Below are 18,699 nucleotides of genomic sequence, written 5' to 3' on the forward strand. Positions count from 1 at the left end.
TTGCCCCACTTCCAGAGTGCCTTTGAGGTCTTTAATCACCTGCAGGATAACAGTGTTTTGTGGGTTTTCATCTTGCAGGTCACCAATTTGTCTTTTGGTGGGGACCAAGGAATTAGACAGGTGGTCCCCGCTTTCAGCAGCTTTCCTCTGATGGCCTAGGGCATTATAGGCCCTTCCATTGTCTCTCTGTTCATGGCCTCAACTCCAGGGGCAGTTCACTGTTGGTCAGAGGGGGCGCAGGAGGTCTCCCTGTCATAGGCTCCACGTACTGACTCGCGGGTCTCTCTCCAGCCTACCACAGCCCCAGTCAATGAGGCCTCTGGGACAGCCCAGCCTCGGTCACCGCCTCAGGGCCCAGTCCGTCAGTCACCCCCAAGGGGATGGTTGTTGATGTCCTTCGCCGTCGCACAGCAGCAGTGGTTGTGCATGCCCTACATGCTGTTCCCCAGTGAAGATGTTCCAACAGACGTGGCATGTCTGCTCTCAGCACCTAAGTGGGTGGGAGGGCCTCTAGTTCAGGGGAAGGAGCCCCATCAGGGGCAGGATTAAGACCGGTAGGCAACGCACCCTCAAGTCCACGGCCGACAGGCTCCCTCCCGCCGCCTCAGTCTTCGGAATTAGGCCAATGCCACGCCGTCCCAGTCCACTGCGCTGGGATCTTGTCCCAGGATAAACTTGCCGCACACACCGAGTCAGGCCTCACGGCACTCTGGCGTCGCCATCTCTAATCACTCTTCCCGGGCAGTCAGCCCTGGGGAGCTTGCGGCCTGCACAAGATTATGGAATGGCATGGCGTAGCTCGCTTAGAGCACGTCCGCCAAGATCGGCTACTTAGCCATCCTCCCTACTTAGTTCTTAATCAGAGGTGCAGCAGATTGCTGGTAAGCTTTAAATCTCTGAGTCTTGCTATTGTTTTAGTACTAATGCACTTCAGGCTTGTATTATGGTTGTTAATGTTCTAAGCTTGTAAAGCATTCTGATCTTCTATCTGTATGTGTGTACAGTCTCATGAGTACATCCTAACATTGCTTGAAGCAGCACTTTATGACTTTTTACATCACACATGCACAGCCCAGCTTCTGCAGTTGAAGCATAACATACTGTGCGTGTAGAATCTTAGTTGTGTAGATGGCCTCTGCCTTTGAAGCCTGGTCATAGCTAAAAGGGGCAATTCCCAAATGATTGCAGTATTTAGTTTTTTCTTTTTGAGTTTGGGCTTTTGAGTGAGGAAGTACAAAGTTGTTCTTGCCAGAAGTCTATATATATTTTTCTTCTACTGTCTATTGTAAAATGTTTTAGTGATTTTGCTGTTAGTTGTTATGCTGTTCAATCCACTTTAGCATGTTTTTGTTCACTAAATAATGCTATTATTTCAAAGTACTCCAGAATGGTGGATCATTTTCATATACAACCTTCTCCCTTTTGTTTGTTTGTGTTTTTCCGTGGGACTGGATGCTGCTGTTTAACATTGTTTGCCTCCTATTTTATAGACTGATGATAGTCATTGTGATTTGGACCCAGGCGTGCTTTTGACTGCTCACACGATCACCTCAGAGACCACGAGCAGTACGACGACTACGCAGATCACAAAGGTAACACACACAGATAATGATGGATTCTCAAGAGTAGATATAGAAAATGTTCAGAAAGCCAGGATGAACAAATGTTCTAGTACGTTCTGTGGGACCGATTCATGAAGTTCTAACAGTGTTAGACCAAGCTCATGACTTTGGGGTGATGCAGAAGGTGTGTTTATCAGTCCTTGCTCTAGATTATCAGTATAATTGAGGTACAGTGACCTTAACCTTGAAAAAACTATCCTCCTGTCCCTTCTTCTTATGCGGATCCACACGTTTGGAATGCATTTTCGATTCTGAGAGGTTAGCATATTGGCTGAAATTTTCAAACATGAAATGCTTTTACATCTCTTCAGTCATATCCTCTTGTGACAGCAGCCATTCTCAGCTCTCAACAGCTACTTTATTTCTTAATCTCCACTATACTACTGGGTTTGAAACACCATTTTTCCATTAGTCTTTTCTATACACATTCTTGTGGACCAATTTGTTAATGTGTGCAGTTGGACTACAACAAACAGTACTAAGAGTTTTGGGGACAGCTGTGAAAACTGACATATAGGTCATATCTTTAAAGAGGTTTGTAAAGACAACCATAAGACTGAAGGCATTATGCCAGGCAAGCACTTTTATAGGTGTTGTCAACTACCCCAGATAACTTCCTCTCAGCAAGCTGACTTAGCCCAATTGTCATTGAAAAAGTGTTTTGCACCATTATGTGCCTGAAACTAGGGAGGACTCCTGGACCTAGAAAAGTTCTATACGTTTTTCTGCATGACACTGGCACCCATCCATGAATATAGAAGCAATAATTTTTACAAACATAACTGGGACCTTTTTCCAAGACTGATTGAGCCTGTTAAGTTGGGCTTCATTCTTGGTATGGTTTGTAACACTGACACCAAGAATATTTGGCACTTAATAGACTATGCCCACACACCCCTTCAGGGCGGTCTCTTTTAACGCTTGTTGACAGAGAGCAGTCAGTGGGGCTGACTCGATGTTCATGTAAATGTCTCAAATAATTTGGTTGTAAGTTCCAGAAATAAATCTGGTTAAGATATAAGAACCCCAAGGCCTTTCTTAGAGCTAATTGCTGGTCAATGCCAGCATTCTCAAAATGGCAGAGCACAAGTCAGGATTACTGTCTCTTGCGCCTGCTCTTCCCTTAGAAGCCCTAGCAGAATGTATTCAACACAACCCGATATTAAGGGGAAGTGCATAGGGAGAGATGAGCAGAAACTAACAATGTAAGATCTTGCGATGGTTGTGAACCCTCTCTGCTCTATACTTGGGCTTCAAAATGAATTAACAGAAGTCGCAGATGCTCTGTGTTTATTTTAAAAGCTAACTTGCCGACTCTGGCAGTGGGCAAGGAAAAAACCTAGGATTGCTCACAGTCTAACAGTGATGTTACTTAGGAAATACAGCGTGGGTGCACCTCACATCTTGCATGTCATAAAAAATTTATGTATATCAGGCAGCATAACTCAGAATCTGAGAAGCATTTGTGCATCATAGATCGGCCGACAGAAGAGACACAAATAAGGATGATATCTTGGCTGAAAGGAAGTTGGGAGCTTTACTGTTCACCATGTACTAGGGGATCCCAGCAGTGTGCGTCAGTGGGCCTGAATCGGCCTGTGATCCCACCTTTCCCATCTGTCACCGATTCCCTGTAATCATAAATTTAGTCGTGGGACGGATACAAGAGTCTTTTTATTTCAAATTCGAAGTGGTGGAACTCTTTGACACAGCCAGATTATTATCTTTTGATACACTTAGGGGCCTTTGCTCTCCCTCAAACAGAGAGATATAGTTATGAAAAAGATCGACATTGTCCTTTACAGCACTCAATGAGACCCCTAATTTTTAAGCTGGTCACTAAGTTTGAGAAGTGGATACTCACAAAAGAGGGGTACAAACATGCCATGTCCAGATATCCTCTTCCAAGGATCAACTGACAGACTGTCCACAGGACAGCATTTGTGGCAAAACAAACGAGGGCAGACACTATCCATGATGGAAGTAAGTAAGAAGAAAATGTTAAGAGGGTCTTCTATGCAGCTATGGCTCAACTGAATGGGAATTTATTCTGAATCTGGCATTATATTGGTACTGTACACTGGTGGGACTCCACCAAAGAAAGAGATCTAGATCAGAAGAATGTTGGAGAGACGGCAGTGAGACCAGGAATCCTAGTACCTATCATGTGGGATTTTTAACACTTATAGCCATACTTGTTGACAGTGTTGGATTCACTTAATGACAGTTTTCCAGACTACAATACTCAGATTCTAATTTATACAATCCTGGGTCTTCCCATTACCCAGACATTTCCTTAACACTTACTTGGAGGGAAGCACATGGTATTGGCCCATTGCGCTGCATGACACTTGGTAAAGCCCAATGGAAAAAGAGCGACATAAGGAGGAGCCTTTGAGAAAGCCTTGGCACCATTCATAAAACACATTTTGAGCGAATTCCAAAAACTCATCTGCCCAGGACCTTTAGAGGTCCTAACCCAGGGATCGCCAGGCTTTTCTGTAATAAGAGCTACTTATGTTGAACGAAAGTCATCCCGAGCTACTGATGTTATTGGTGTTTTAACTGTGACCACTTCAGACAAGATTACATTAGTGACCGCCCCCTGCAAGATTGTTAGTATTGACATCATCAAAGCATGAAGCAATGTTGCCAGCAGTAATGTAAAAATGTTTTTATAATGTGAATGCTTGTATGTGGATAATATATAATACCAATAGCTGCAATGCCCCTGCCATCAAGGTCATAATATAAGCAGACATGTCCCCAGTGTCACATGTTTTATCACTCAAATGTCAGGTGTAAGTTTATTTTGCAAATTCCACCATTTGTCTCTAAATGTCATATTGTGAGTTCTGAAAATACACACATATCTATCTCAAATACATGTTTTTAAATATTATTATACATATATTATTTTAACCAAACAAAAGTTTCTAATTTATTATGCAAAATTTGGCAGAAAACTAGATCTTGGTTCTGAAAGCACGATTTTTGGCATTTGGTGTAAATCAGTTCAGTAGTTTTAGAAAAATTAAGGATCAAAAATATTTATATATCTGGAAGGTTGGGTTGGAGGGACCCTTGCGAGAGCCCCTCAAACCCAGTTTGAAAAAAAGTATGTCCTGATTGCCCTAGGAGGCTTTTTCCCCTTGAGGCCAACTCACTTCTGCAGGAGTAAGCTCTCTGATTGGCTTCCCTTGGTTTTTCTTTTCTGTTGGCATCTTGCTGTAACCTTCGGAGTACAATATTAAGCATTTCATTGATTCTACAGCACCACTGCTCTGTCAAACTACTGGTCATGTAATTTAGGGGCATGCTGCTGGAAAGAACTCCAAGTTGCCTTACATAATTAGGTTGTGGTGCTGCTATAAAACATATCAACTCAACTTCCTCCAAAAATTTTGTTTTAAAAATTCTGTAACAAAAACGTTTTTTATAAAAATGTATTGTGTGCTTACTTCCTCCTCTCTGCAGACAGTCAACAGGGCTGCCGCCACCTCTACCTCCACCCCAGCCCAGTTTCCAGTTTTCAATTGAATTATGCCAGGCATTGCCACTACCCTTTGGACTCTTACCTTGATATGCCTGCTCATGAATGAAGTATAGTATAACAACTCAAATTATTTGGTCAGCTAGAGCTCAAACAATAAGCCACTCTGACCCCATCTTCCTCCAGATGCCACGTAGTCTACCCCGACCCACCCCCTCCCAGCTCTCATGGGGAGCAGAGCTCAGTGGCAGCGGAGATCTTGGGCCCACAGGCTTCCAAGTTGAAGCTATTAAATCAACAGCCAACCCCCTATAGCCACACCAACAACATGCATGGCCCTCCGGTTTGGAGCTTAAAGGGGGCAACATTAAATATGTATATTTAGGGGACCGTACGGCCCACTCAGGGGACCACCACCTCCCTGGGACAACATAAAAAAATATATTGGGGGTGGCGGGGGCACACAGTCCCACGCCATGGACCCCCACCTCCCGGGGGCCACCTTCAAGAAGGCAGTGTTTTGGTATCTAATCAAAAGGGATGGAATCTTTGGTTAGAAGTATCCATCAAATAACAAGTTTTGCAACACTCTTTCTGTTGGGTACCTCATCTAAACGCTGATCCATCACTGCCGTCTTCCTCCACACATTCTGCAGTGGGGTTTTAAAGTTCTAAATAGGTCCCAAGCTGGATTTCATGCACACTTTCCATCTGCATCTGAGAGTTTGGAAGAGTTTCTAAGAAATCTGTGTCTAGAGGTAGCACTCTTATATGGCTCTGATTTGTCACTTTTCTGGGAATGGCATGAGGTTGCCAAATGATATACAAATGTGGGAGCAGTTGCTGTGGAAAGTTCCTAATCCACTCTAGTGCCTGAAGGAATTCAAAAGGTGAGTAATCTGCTTTTAGAGAACAGAAAGACTTTTGCAAAAGGAAGTAACTTTTCTTCCTGGGTCTTTCATAAACTTGAATTCAGAGGGAACGTTCCTAGTGAGGAGCTAGTATTACAGGTAAGTAAATTTTAGTTTCTTGGTTATCATTACTTTTGACAGGAAGGTCAGTATAATTTGTGCCAGAGAATCCACACACAAAATTGTATGCATGAATAGTGACTGTGAAGACAAATCCGAAGTTAATTTCTGATTTTAACTTGACCCAAAAAGATTTGCTCTCCTGGTTTTCTTACAGTCTTCTTGAATGTAGTGGAAAAATCCCTGGGCATACTGGATGTCAAACTGAACTTTATTTAATATATTGAGAAAACCAAAACATTCTGATCCAAATCCCCCAATATTTGTAGCTTTTGACAAGGTCAAGCAAAGAAAAGCAGCAAAAAAGCTTTTTATTGCTCAATGACTTGTAGGCATCTTGACATGTATAACACAAAGCCAGCAGAAATCTACATGCATCGTTTTATCCAGAGGAAAAGCTATAGTACTGGTTGGCATTTTTAGTGAAGTTCTTGTGCAGTCTCTTCACTAAGGTGGGTACACAAGTGTGAAAGACAATCCTGAAGCATTTATTTCATGGATGCCTCTCACCATTTTCTGTCTCCCACGTATCTTCCACTTTCCCCACTATTCATATGGCCTCTTTCCTACAACACTTCCTTAACTTAGTTATCTGGTATTGCTGCATTTTAAAGATTCAAATGTGAAAGACTTTCTCTCATAGAGTTGATGCGCTGCACTTACATGGACTCAATCTGAATAAGATGTTTTTTGTGGGCGAAATGGGGATAGGTGCAATGCAGAAATTTGTGAAAACAAGCTCAGCTCACCATAGAAAGTAGGTTTAAAGTACCTCTCAGAGTTGTGCCAGTCTCTGTAATTTTCTTGAAGCATCCTGTGCTTGATGAGCTGAAAAGGATGTGTGATTAAATACCGTATGTCTGTCTTGGAGATTTAAAGATAATTACACATATACCATTAATTTCTTAACATTGTTTGTTGATGCAGCTAGTTAGACTTGAACTGTTTAATTGTCAAAGTCAGATGTCAGTGTTTTATTTTGGATTGCTTCTATTAAAAGTAATCTAAACTCTGCTCTTCTTCTAGACTGTGAAAGGAGGTATTTCTGAAACTCGGATTGAGAAAAGGATAGTGATCACAGGAGATTCCGACATTGACCATGACCAGGTATGAAGGAGTGGACTACTGAACATATAACTCGAAATAATACCATGGAATGTCCATTGAGACGCTCACAGAACCTCGACTCATAGTTTTAATCTGTATCACTCCAACTTTTATAGCTCCATTTTGACAAAGTGCACACTCTTGATTATTATAACAAACTATTTAAAGAAAAGAAGAAAATTTGAATCAGGAAATAGCATAGCATACCCTTGTGAAAGGACTTTGAGTCATGCTAATGTCAGAAAAGGTTGGCAATATTTTCCCCCCAAAAATGGCCAAGCTCAGTTCTTCAGGATCACCAGGGATATTAAATGAACTGGCTGGGCATGATGGGAACTTGCTTAGTGTCTTTCTGTGAAAGTGAAGTGGCTGCAGCCTATCGGTCCCCTTCACATTTCATTCCCTCATTTTCCTTCATCCTTTATTTAAGATAAGGTTTGCAAAAGAGTTTTATTGTTACTCTTTACAAGTAGTGTGTACCTTTTTTAATTGGCTTTAGTTTTTTTAAAGAAAACAAGTTAAATGTAGCTTATATAACCTGTTACATATGTTTCAAAATAGATTTTTTTGACTGGCTTTTTAGCTTTTCAAAAAATAAAAGTCCGGTCATATGAAAAGTGCTCCAGGATCCTGTGCTTGGATGGGGCAATTAAGTGCTTATGACTATAATGAATATGCCTCTGGAGGATACCTAGTATTACAGTTAAGTAACTGCTCCATACTAATATTTGTAATGGTCCCAACCTTATGAAGGGTGCCTGCTGGGTGCATGAGATGTGGGGATAGGGGGAATTGGAATAAAATGCCAGTTGTGTAGTAGTGGTTTACATCCATACGCTTGTGGCCCGTAGTAACGGAGAACTCCACTCCGAGTCAGTAAATATGTAAAATACTTATGTAAGTGCTGATAATAGCATCTTATGGTTTTAGTTGTGTTTTGATTATTCTAATTTCAGTGACACCTCACCCCCCCACCCACCCTCCACCTTTATGTTTTGCAGTAGCTGTGTCTCTATTTCCTCTGTGATGTCTGCATTATTGTTTGTTCCCAATTTGCATTAGTGGCCACTTGCTCATCTGACAAAAAAATAAACTCACATATTCTGCGGAATGGACCACATTATTTTGCTTGTAATCCAGCCATATTTGCTCACCAAATAGCCTCCAAAAGGATATATTTACCCTTCTGAACTCTGGTTGCATACCAGTTGACTCAGCCTCTGTTTGAGTCAGTGAAAAAAAAGGGTGCCATGGGGTTATTGTTGCTTTCTTATGATTGCCATTTGTTTTGGTGCATTTTGGTGGGTGATGTGATTTACTGCTTCCTCATGATTATTTTGCAATCTGAGATAATGCATTTTTAATGCCATAAAAACGTAATGCACACAATACCCAACTGCATAAATTGGTTCTAATACCTTTTTGCCTCAGGTATCAATGTTAATCAAAACTTCAAGTCAATAATGTGTGTTACTATACTTTTATAAACATTTAAGTTGTATAGATGTGGTTGTGGTTTAGTCATTCATGGTACTTGCATATTATACTGTACAAAGACATTGCTCTTGTTTCTCTATTTTGAATTTATAGCCCAGAAAGAATCCAATTTTAACACAGTCAAGACTTGTTTTACTTTCTCTGGCTTTGTGAATCCCTATAGCTTTCTCAAAGCTATAAGATAAGTGTTTGAATTGTTACCAACATATGTAATTCCACAATTGCAGTTAATAATTTAAACACCACTACGATTGAAGTATTATTCTTTTTCTTCAAATGTGCAGTCTTAAATACCTGCTGAACTGAACCTTCAGTTCCAGGGGCGGCTCCTCCATTAGGGCGGAGGAGCGTCGCCCCCACCGCCAGCAGCGGAAGCTGCAAAACCTTTTTTTTCTTCTAAAGCAGTGGGGCCACGGGGGTGACGAGCAGTGAGGGGGAGTGCACAGCACTCCCCTCACTGCACATGTGTGTTTGGCCAGCCGTCTCGGAGAGAGGAGAGCGCCTGCACATGCTTCCTGTCTGCCTGGGAGCGCCCTGGCTGGGTGCTCCCAGCCAATCCTGATGCTACTCTGAGTAGCGTCAGGATTGGCCGCAGGGCAGGCTGGGAGCCTGTGCCAGCAGCAGCGATGGGAGCAAGAGGAGCGGCGCAGCGGCAGAGAAGGTAAGTGTTTTATAAATGTATTTGAATGTTTATTTTGCCCCCCTTGCACACCTACCCACCCCTTCCACGCCCCGCGAGCCGCTCCTGTTCAGTTGTCTGGGAAACACTAAATGCAGTCATCCAAAATGTTTAGGTTCTTCATACAACATCTGTTAGTGCTCAACCACTTTAGAAATTCATTTTGTTCGTTGTAAAATATTTCAAATTCAGCTATTAATGTGCAATGTTTTATTTGATGATACTTTATGAATTGCTTGGTGGTGTGCACAATCTTAAAAAGAATAAATTGCTTTCATCTTTTCTCTTAGTGCTAGGTCTTTTGAAATCTTAACATTACAAAGTTAGTTATGATAGCAAAATTAAGAAAAATATAATATAGCGATTGTGTGTGCATGTGTCTGTGTGTGTGTACATATGTTCGATGGCATGTGTAGCTGTAGCTACACATGCTGTACATAAGTCCGCTAACTAGTGTTGGGCTTGGAGTTTTACAAGTTGTTTTCCTTCTAAGAAGCTTTTCGAGTCACGAGATCAAGTGTCTCCACCTCTCGGTGATAGTGCACATGGGCATTGAGTCCTTTGTTAGATTGTTTTCCTGCAAGAGGGTGAAGTAAAGAGTGTACAAGTGTATATGTACATATATAGTAAAGAAATTAGATGTTCATGCAATGTATATACATATTTACAATATAATAATACTACAACAGCTACAGGCTTCTAGGGAGGAGGGAGGGCGCATGTGAATCTACAGCACTACATGCCACAAACAGATGTCTACTGGTATCCTTGACCCAAGGGTAGGTCGCTCCCCCTGTCGCTGCAGCTCCTCCAGCTCCTCCAGGTTCCTGAGACCCACCTCGCAGTAAGTGCCCCCCACCTCCCAGGTCCCTCGCCCTGCCCGCGCTACTCACCCTCTCTCCTGCTCCTGCTCCTGGTTCTTTTCTCCTTTTCTTCTTCTCTGTTTTTCCTCCTCGCTCCTCTTCTGTAATCTTCTTCTGTACTCTTCTTTTCCCCGTCTTCTCTCTTCTTCTGTGTGCTTCTCTGCCTCTCCTGTCGCCTCTCTTCTTCTTCATCTTCTTCTGTGGTCTTCTGCCTGCCTTCTGTTCTTCGTCTTCCGTATCTTCATCTGTGATCTTCTGCTCTTCTTTGATCTTCTGCTCTTCTGTGATCTTCTGGTCTCCTGTTCTTCTGTTCTTCTGTTCTTCCGGTCTTCTGTTCGTCTGTTCTTCTGTTCTTCTGTTCGTCTGTTCTTCTGTTCTTCTGTTCTTCCGGTCTTCTGTTCTTCCGGTCTTCTGTTCGTCTGTTCTTCTGTCTTCTGTCTTCTATCTTCTGTCTTCGGCTCTTCTGCCTCCTCCGTCTTCTTCTCCCCGCGCCTGCCCTCCTGCTCCTGCCTCATCCCCCTCCCTCACTCGCATCCCCCTCTCTATCTCCCCTATCTAACCCGTTCACTATCTACCTCCCTCACTCCTCCTATCTACCTATCTCTCTATCTATCTCACTATCTAACTCCCTCACTCTCCACCTCCTCCTATCTACCTATCTCTCTATCTATTTCTCTATCTATCTATTTCTCTATCTATCTATTTTCTCTATCTATCTATTTCTCTATCTATCTATTTCTCTATCTCTCCCCCCTTCCCGCCACCCCCTCTATTACCTATCTTCCTATCCTCTCACTCTACCTCTCACCCTCACCAACCTCTACAACCCCCCCTCCCCTATCTTCACAACCCTACTCCTATCTCTCTCCCTAATCTCCTAAACCTCCTAACACTCACTCCCCTCCACCCTTAATCCCCCCTCCCCCAGCTCTTCTCACTCTACCTGTCCCCCCCTCCCTCGCGCTTTCCCGCCGCGACCTCCTGCACACCCCGCCCCCCAGCTCCCATTCACCCCCAGCTGACCCCTCCCCCCCCTCCTACCTCATATGGCGGCCGCTGCGCGACTGCGCAGCGGGCGCGCCGGAGGTGCGCCAGAGGCAAGCCCGTCTGCGCCCGTCCGCACCTGGCACGCGCCCAGCGACACGACCCCTGGTCCCCAGCTCTGCCAAGCCCCGCTGATCCGCTACGACCCCACCACCCTCCACGCCCTCAACCCAGGGCGCACCAACACCTGCTTCCAAGCTCACCCCAAACGCACCCATGGACCCTTCGCCTGCAACTCCTGCAAACGCATCTTCCACCACGCAACTACCACGACCGCAAGCCCACGCGCCATCAACCACCTCAAGTGCATCCTGGTCAACGCTCGTTCCGTCCACAAGCACGCCGTTGAACTCTGGGACCTCCTGGACTCCACAGCACCGGACGTCGCCTTCATCACGGAGACCTGGATGAACGCCTCATCTGCTCCAGACATCGCCACCGCCATCCCCGAAGGCTACAAGATCTCCAGAAAAGACCGCACCAACCAAGTAGGAGGAGGTATCGCCATCGTCTTCAAAGACTCCATCAGCGTCACCACCTCCACCAAAGACACCCCTCTCGCCGCTGAACACCTGCATTTTCAGATTCGCACCGACCCCAGGACCACCCTCAGAGAATCCCTCGTCTACCGTCCTCCCGGACCGCGCGCCCCTTTCAGCGACGCCATCGCCGACTTCATCTACCCGCACGCCCTCGCCTCGCCGGACTACATCCTCCTAGGCGACCTCAACTTCCATCTGGAACAAAACAACGACCCCAACACCACCACCCTACTCGACAACCTCGCCAACCTCGGCCTCAAGCAACTGGTGAACACCGCCCCCCACATCGCCGGACACACGCTTGACCCTATCTTCTCCGCCAGCAAACACGTCTTCTTCAGCCACACCTCCGCTCTACACTGGACCGACCACAGCTGTGTACATTTCACATTCCGACGCGAGACCCGCCACCTCCTCACTCAACCCATCCCTCGTCGACAGTGGACCAAAATCCCCGAAGAGCAACTCTTCTCCGCACTCGCCACCAACCAACCCACCCTCACCACCGACCCCAACGATGCAGCCCTCAGCCTCACGAACTGGATCTCCAACTGCGCAGACAACCTTGCTCCCCTCAAACGCACGCATCGACAGGCCAACACCAAAAAACCTCTCTGGTTCTCTGACACCCTCAAAGAATCGAAGAAAACTTGTCGCACCCTCGAGAAGGCCTGGCGCAAGGACCACACCGCTGACAACATGACCGCCCTCAAGAACGCTACCCGGGAACACCACCACCTGATCCGCGCTGCCAAAAGGAACTTTTTTACCGACAGACTGGACAAAAACATCCACAACAGCAGAGAACTTTTTAGCATCGTCAAGGAGTTCCTCCAACGCCAACGCCGTCACACCCTCACAAGATCTGTGCAACTCCCTCGCCACCTTCTTCCATCGCAAGATCAGCGACCTCCACGACAGATTCGGACACCAGACCCAACCAAGCATCACCGAACCCACACCTCCGACCTTCACCCTCAACGACTGGACCCACATCAACACCGAAGAAACCAAAACCACCAGGAACTCGATCCACTCCGGCGCTCCATCGGACCCCTGCCCTCACTTCATCTTCAATAAAGCCGACAACATCATCGCCCCGCACCTCCAGGCCGTCATCAACTCCTCTTTTTCTTCTGCTACCTTCCCCGAATGCTGGAAACACGCCGAAGTCAACGCACTACTAAAGAAACCTACGGCTGACCCGAGCGACCTGAAAAACTTCCGCCCCATCTCGCTCCTCCCCGCCAAGGTAATAGCGAAGACCGTCAACAAACAGATGACCACCTTCCTAGAAGAAAACAACCTGCTCGACCCTTCCCAAACCGGATTCCGAACCAACCACAGCACTGAAACCGCCCTCATCTCAGTCACAGACGACATCAGAACCCTGATGGACAAAGGTGAAACAGTCGCCCTCATCCTCCTCGACCTCTCGGCTGCCTTCGACACCGTCTGTCACCGCACCCTAATCACCCGCCTCCGCTCCACCGGGATCCAAGGCCAGGCCCTGGACTGGATCGCCTCCTTCCTCTCAAACCGATCCCAAAGAGTCTACCTCCCTCCGTTTCGCTCAGACCCCACCGAGATCATCTGCGGCGTACCTCAAGGGTCATCGCTCAGCCCAACACTCTTCAATGTCTACATGAGCCCCCTCGTCGACATCGTACGCAAGCACAACATCATCATCACCTCCTACGCCGACGACACCCAACTTATACTCTCCCTCACCAAGGACCCCGCCAGCGCCAAGACCAACCTACAAGAGGGCATGAAGGACGTCGCAGATTGGATGAGGCTCAGCCGCCTAAAGCTGAACTCTGACAAAACGGAAGTCCTCATCCTCGGCAACACCCCGTCCGCTTGGGACGACTCCTGGTGGCCCACGGCCCTCGGCACCGCACCGACCCCCGCAGACCACGCCCGCAACCTCGGCTTCATCTTGGACCCTCTTCTCACCATGACCAAGCAAGTCAACGCCGTGTCCTCCGTCTGCTTCCTCACCCTCCGCATGCTCCGCAAGATCTTCCGCTGGATCCCCGCCGACACTAGAAAAACCGTGACCCACACCCTCGTCACGAGCCGCCTGGACTACGGCAACACCCTCTATGCTGGGACCACCGCCAAGCTCCAAAAACACCTGCAACGTATTCAAAATGCCTCGGCCCGCCTCATCCTCGACGTACCCCCCAACAGCCACATCTCCGCACACCTGAGACACCTGCATTGGCTCCCAGTCAGCAAAAGGATCACCTTCCGACTTCTCACCCACGCACACAAAGCCCTCCACAACAAGGGACCCGATTACCTCAACTGTCGCCTCAGCTTCTACGCCCCCACCCGTCTCCTCCGTTCCTCGGGCCTCGCGCTCGCTGCCGTCCCTCGCATCCACCGCTCCACTGCGGGTGGGAGGTCCTTCTCCTTCCTGGCAGCCAAGACCTGAAACTCCCTCCCCACCAGCCTCAGGACCACCCAGGACCACTCCGCATTCCGGAGACTCCTAAAAACCTGGCTTTTCGAGCAGCAGTAATCCCCCCGCCCTTTTCCCCTAGCGCCTTGAGACCCGCACGGGTGAGTAGCGCGCTTTATAAATGTTAATGATTTGATTTGATTTGATTTGATTTACCATTTTCTGTTCAATGGCATGTGTAGCTGTAGATACACATGCTGTGCATAGACTGAAAAGCAGTCCCTCCTAAGAAATAAGCGGTGGGTAGCCTGTGGGAGTTGTAGTAGTTTAAAATAGTGTTTAAGCACTGCTTGTCTAACATTTGCTTGTTGGTGAGATAATACATCCACACATTAGCGTTTAGTAAATGTGTTTGGTGTAGACCATGTGGCTGCTTTACATATGTCTACTGTTAGTATATTGCCTAAGAATGCCATTGAAGCCCCTTTTTTCCTAGTGGAATGAGCTTTTGGAGTTACTGGTAGCTGTCTTTTGACTTACGATAGCAAGTTTGTATACATTTGACTATCCATCGTGCTATTCCAGTTTTTGAAATAGAAAGGGTGTAAACAGCTCTTTCAACAATTGAATCTGGCAGTGGAAAGCAGATTGGCAGTTCCACTGACTGACTGATATGAAAATGAAACTGCACCAAAGAAGCAAGAAGGAATCTCCCTTGGAGTGAAGGAGTCACTTCCCTGCATCCGCAGGCACCTAAGGCAACAACATCTGTCTGCTGGGATCTGCTCTTTGCTGGAACTGCGTGGATCCCCCTACACAGGTGGTGGTTCTGAGTGGTCCTCTCTGCCTTCTGTCCAACTTGGGAGACAGGGCCCATGCCTTTCCCTGCAGGACAGAATCCCTGTACACCGCAACTCTTGCAGCAACAAACGCTGGTTGACTCCTGCTCTGAGGGATCTTCAGGCTCCAAGTAGCCCCGCCTCCAGCACTTCATCCTTGCAAAGACAGTGTTCTCTCTGCTGCTCCAGCAATGTGGGACTCCTCCCCAGGTGTGCTGACTGGGCCTCACTGCAACTTACTGTGTCTGTTGCCAGTGGGTTGCCTGTGAGGGTTACAACTGCTTCTGCTAGCTCTCCTGACTGCTGAGGATCAGCCCCGACTCTCCTCCCAGGATCAAATCCTCTGGGCCTTGCTGGTCCTTTTCAGCTCAGCAAATCCTCTTCTGCCCAGATTTGGACTTGCCAAGGCTTGTTGGCGGTCCTTCTGACTACTGGCCATTTGCGGCCCGGTGACCAGCGTGGGACAGCATCTGCATGTCTTCAAGGATTCCTCTTCAGCTCCTGGGCGCCACAGCTGAACTTCATCTTCCACTGTTAACCCAGATCTTCTCCCACAGAAGGGTGGGCAGTGGCTCCTGGCCCACCTGGACACTCCTGTGTGGACTGGACTCTGTCCCCTTCTTTTGCAGGTCCTCTTCAGCCGGAATCCACTGTTTTGGGTTCCACTGAACTGGTCCTGTTTTTGCAAACTTCCTTTTCCAAGTCCCCTTGTTAGCCAATGGGAAGACAAGGTAACTTACCTCTGCTCTCCTGGTCGCTTGGGGGGGGGGGGGGGTCATCTTGGTACTCGCCTCTTGGGGCTCCAAGTTCTCCCTACTAACTACTCCACATCCTTGGGTGGGGGACCTAACTTTGCATCCCACTATTTTAGTATATGGTTTGGCCCAACTATACTGCCCTAGCTATTTTTTTGCTATTTCTTACCAATGCTTGTTGTTTTCCTATGCTAATTCTTAGTACTTGCTGTGTATATATGGTGTATACTTAACCTCCATTTGGGGGTCTCCCTATAGTAATCTAGTTCAGTGTTGCTGTAATAAAGTACCTTTATTTTTGCAACACTGTGGTTCCTTTCATGTAAGTTAAGTTGCTTTGTGACTGTTGTGGTATTGCAAGTGCTTTACATGTCTCCTAGATAAGTATTGGCTGCTCACCACAGCTGCCACTAGAGAACCCTGGCTTCCTAGGCACTGTTCCTTAATAAGGGTTGCCTGGACCTGGTATAAGGTGCCAACACCATAGTGTCCACCACACACCAGGCCAGCCTTCCTTCACACTTCACGACACGGATTGGGCCTGAGCACTAGAATCCACCAAGACCATCTCCAGAAACGCATTCTTTAAAAAATATTCAGTATATGATTCTTTACCGATCCTACCTAACCCAACTGCACATTTATCCTGTCCACGCTGCTCCCACAATACAGCAGACTCCAACACATTTTCTGTTCCTGCCCAGTGCTCCAGAGCTACTGAAATGGAATACATACTACCCTAGTCACGGTCACAGAACTTGATGCACTTAAAACATGGGCTGCCACAGCACTTGGCCTATTCCACCGTCGTAAACTGCAGAAAGTAAGGGCTTGTTTCACCAATCTGGCACTGCTATTGGCCATGCACCTTCTAGCACTGAACTGGAAGGCTCCACACCCCCCATGCTGACTCAATGGCATGTTGCACTCTCCCGCTGGGGAGATGCGGAAAGGTCAGCACTACATTGAGAAGAATACGGCTACGCCATATAGCGGCGGCATGGGACACCATGCTTCTGAAATTTAAAATGCTCACAACTGAAAATTCCCTTCCCTGCTCCCCACCCCACTAACTCGACGACACCCCAGATCCCGGAGAAACTACCCTCAGAGTGTACCCCAAATTAAATAATCCCCCTACTTCACTGAGACAGCTCTTCCTCCCCCTTATCGTCCACCCTGGTGATCACCCGAGGTTTCACTCAATAGGACACAGCAGCATTGCCCGTCCTCAGTTCTGCGTTCAGATCCCCCATACCCTCCAGTTCGTTAACCCCACTGTGACTTACCCCTCCTTCACGCCTCACAAGCCACAGACCTCATTCCAATGTACATGGAAAACAGCAGACAGTGCACGCTCTGTTGTCATACGTAGACACCACCACTACTGTCTCCTCCACTGTAATTGATCCTTATGTCTTTCGTTCTGCTTATTATTTCTTGAAACCTGTTTACAGAGGCGTAATGATTGTATAATGCAAAACTTAATTAAAAAAATTAGGAAAAAAATAACTGCTGATCTTTTGGGGTTTTGTACGTTTAAAATGTGAGCCTAACTAGAAAGTCTCCGGCTTTGTGTTTTTTTAAGTGAATTACATTATGTTCACATCTAGAATACTGTTGGTTGTTTCAGAGATTAAATATTAGACTTTTTTTTGGAAATGTTTATTTCTGCTCCCTTTAAGAGCAAAGGTGGGTTGGAGTCCTGGATGAGCAGGATGGCATTCTGCTGGGTTTTCCAGTTCAAACAGAGGCATTTGACACTTTGGATAAGCGCCATTTGCATTAAAGAACAGGATTGACTCTTTTCCAGAGTTTATAAGCCGGTGATTCATTGTTTTTTACATACTGATGTGGAAAATAAGGCTAGGAGCAATGCTGCTGGGAGAGAGCCATTCTTGGATCATCAGTGGCTTTTTATGTGCAAGCAGACTAAACATATAACCCTCATACGGATGTAAACTGATTCTTTTTAATTGCCTTCACCAAGTATGCTTTACCCAAGGGTCTTCAGTGCATGTTTTCACTGGTCACTGAACGTCTGCCATGTGCAGTGCTGAGGAGCCTTCTGGAGGGTATGGACTGCACAAGTGAGACTGGTATTGGGTGAACAATAACTAGAGCTCTTGTAGGGATGGTGACTCTGGAGACCCAAAACATTCAGATTTCAGATGAATTTTGAGCTTAGGTATTTCTTACAACAAAAAATAATTTAGCAATCGTGTGGGGGTAGGAAGGTAGTTGCAAGAGACTGGCTTCTTAAACCAAGAACAATGAACTTGAGGAACAGTATCCAATGAAGGTGTCTAACTCTTCATTATTCATTGATATTAGGACGTAGGTTGTTGCATACTTGCTTAACAGAAGCACTGATCAGACAGAGAACTGAGTGTATGGATGACTATCAAATTATCTTGACATCTGCATGAGTGCTGTGCTAATGAGGGGTTGGGGTAGTTATGGTTTGAACAGTTAAAATGACAAGATGGAAAAGGAGATTGTATATAATGTACTTTGTATAAAATGCATGTTCTGTTGCAAAACATAGTAGCAAAAATATTCGTGGAAAACTGAAAAATTGTCAAATAATGTCCACCTTGAACTGGTGTTGCCATAACAAAGTGATCAATTCAGCGTTCATAGTTTCTAGCATTCTAATGTGTTGCAAAAATGCAAACAAACCCATATTTGGCAGCTAGCCCCCAGTCCATAAAGGGTGTAACTGTAGTTGTGGAATTGAAGAGAAATACTCCCATTTTGAAGCTATCTATAGGAACTACTTTTAAATCTGTCAACACTTTTACGAGAGACTGCTCT

The 18,699-nt window shown here is 46.1% G+C and overlaps 1 protein-coding gene across 14 annotated transcripts in view; it reads left to right on the forward strand.

The window, feature by feature from the left end:
• Window positions 1–18,699, forward strand: part of EPB41 (erythrocyte membrane protein band 4.1) — a 698,787-nt gene that overhangs the window by 600,624 nt on the left and 79,464 nt on the right. For all 14 annotated transcript variants that reach the window (XM_069224160.1, XM_069224170.1, XM_069224159.1 and 11 more), the window contains 2 exons: window positions 1,491–1,592; window positions 7,173–7,253. In XM_069224160.1, the coding sequence (XP_069080261.1) occupies window positions 1,491–1,592; window positions 7,173–7,253 (183 nt within the window). The remainder of the gene's footprint in view (window positions 1–1,490; window positions 1,593–7,172; window positions 7,254–18,699) is intronic.

The sequence above is a fragment of the Pleurodeles waltl genome, chromosome 3_1 (genome assembly GCF_031143425.1).
Source record: "Pleurodeles waltl isolate 20211129_DDA chromosome 3_1, aPleWal1.hap1.20221129, whole genome shotgun sequence".
In the NCBI taxonomy this organism is placed as follows: domain Eukaryota; kingdom Metazoa; phylum Chordata; class Amphibia; order Caudata; family Salamandridae; genus Pleurodeles; species Pleurodeles waltl.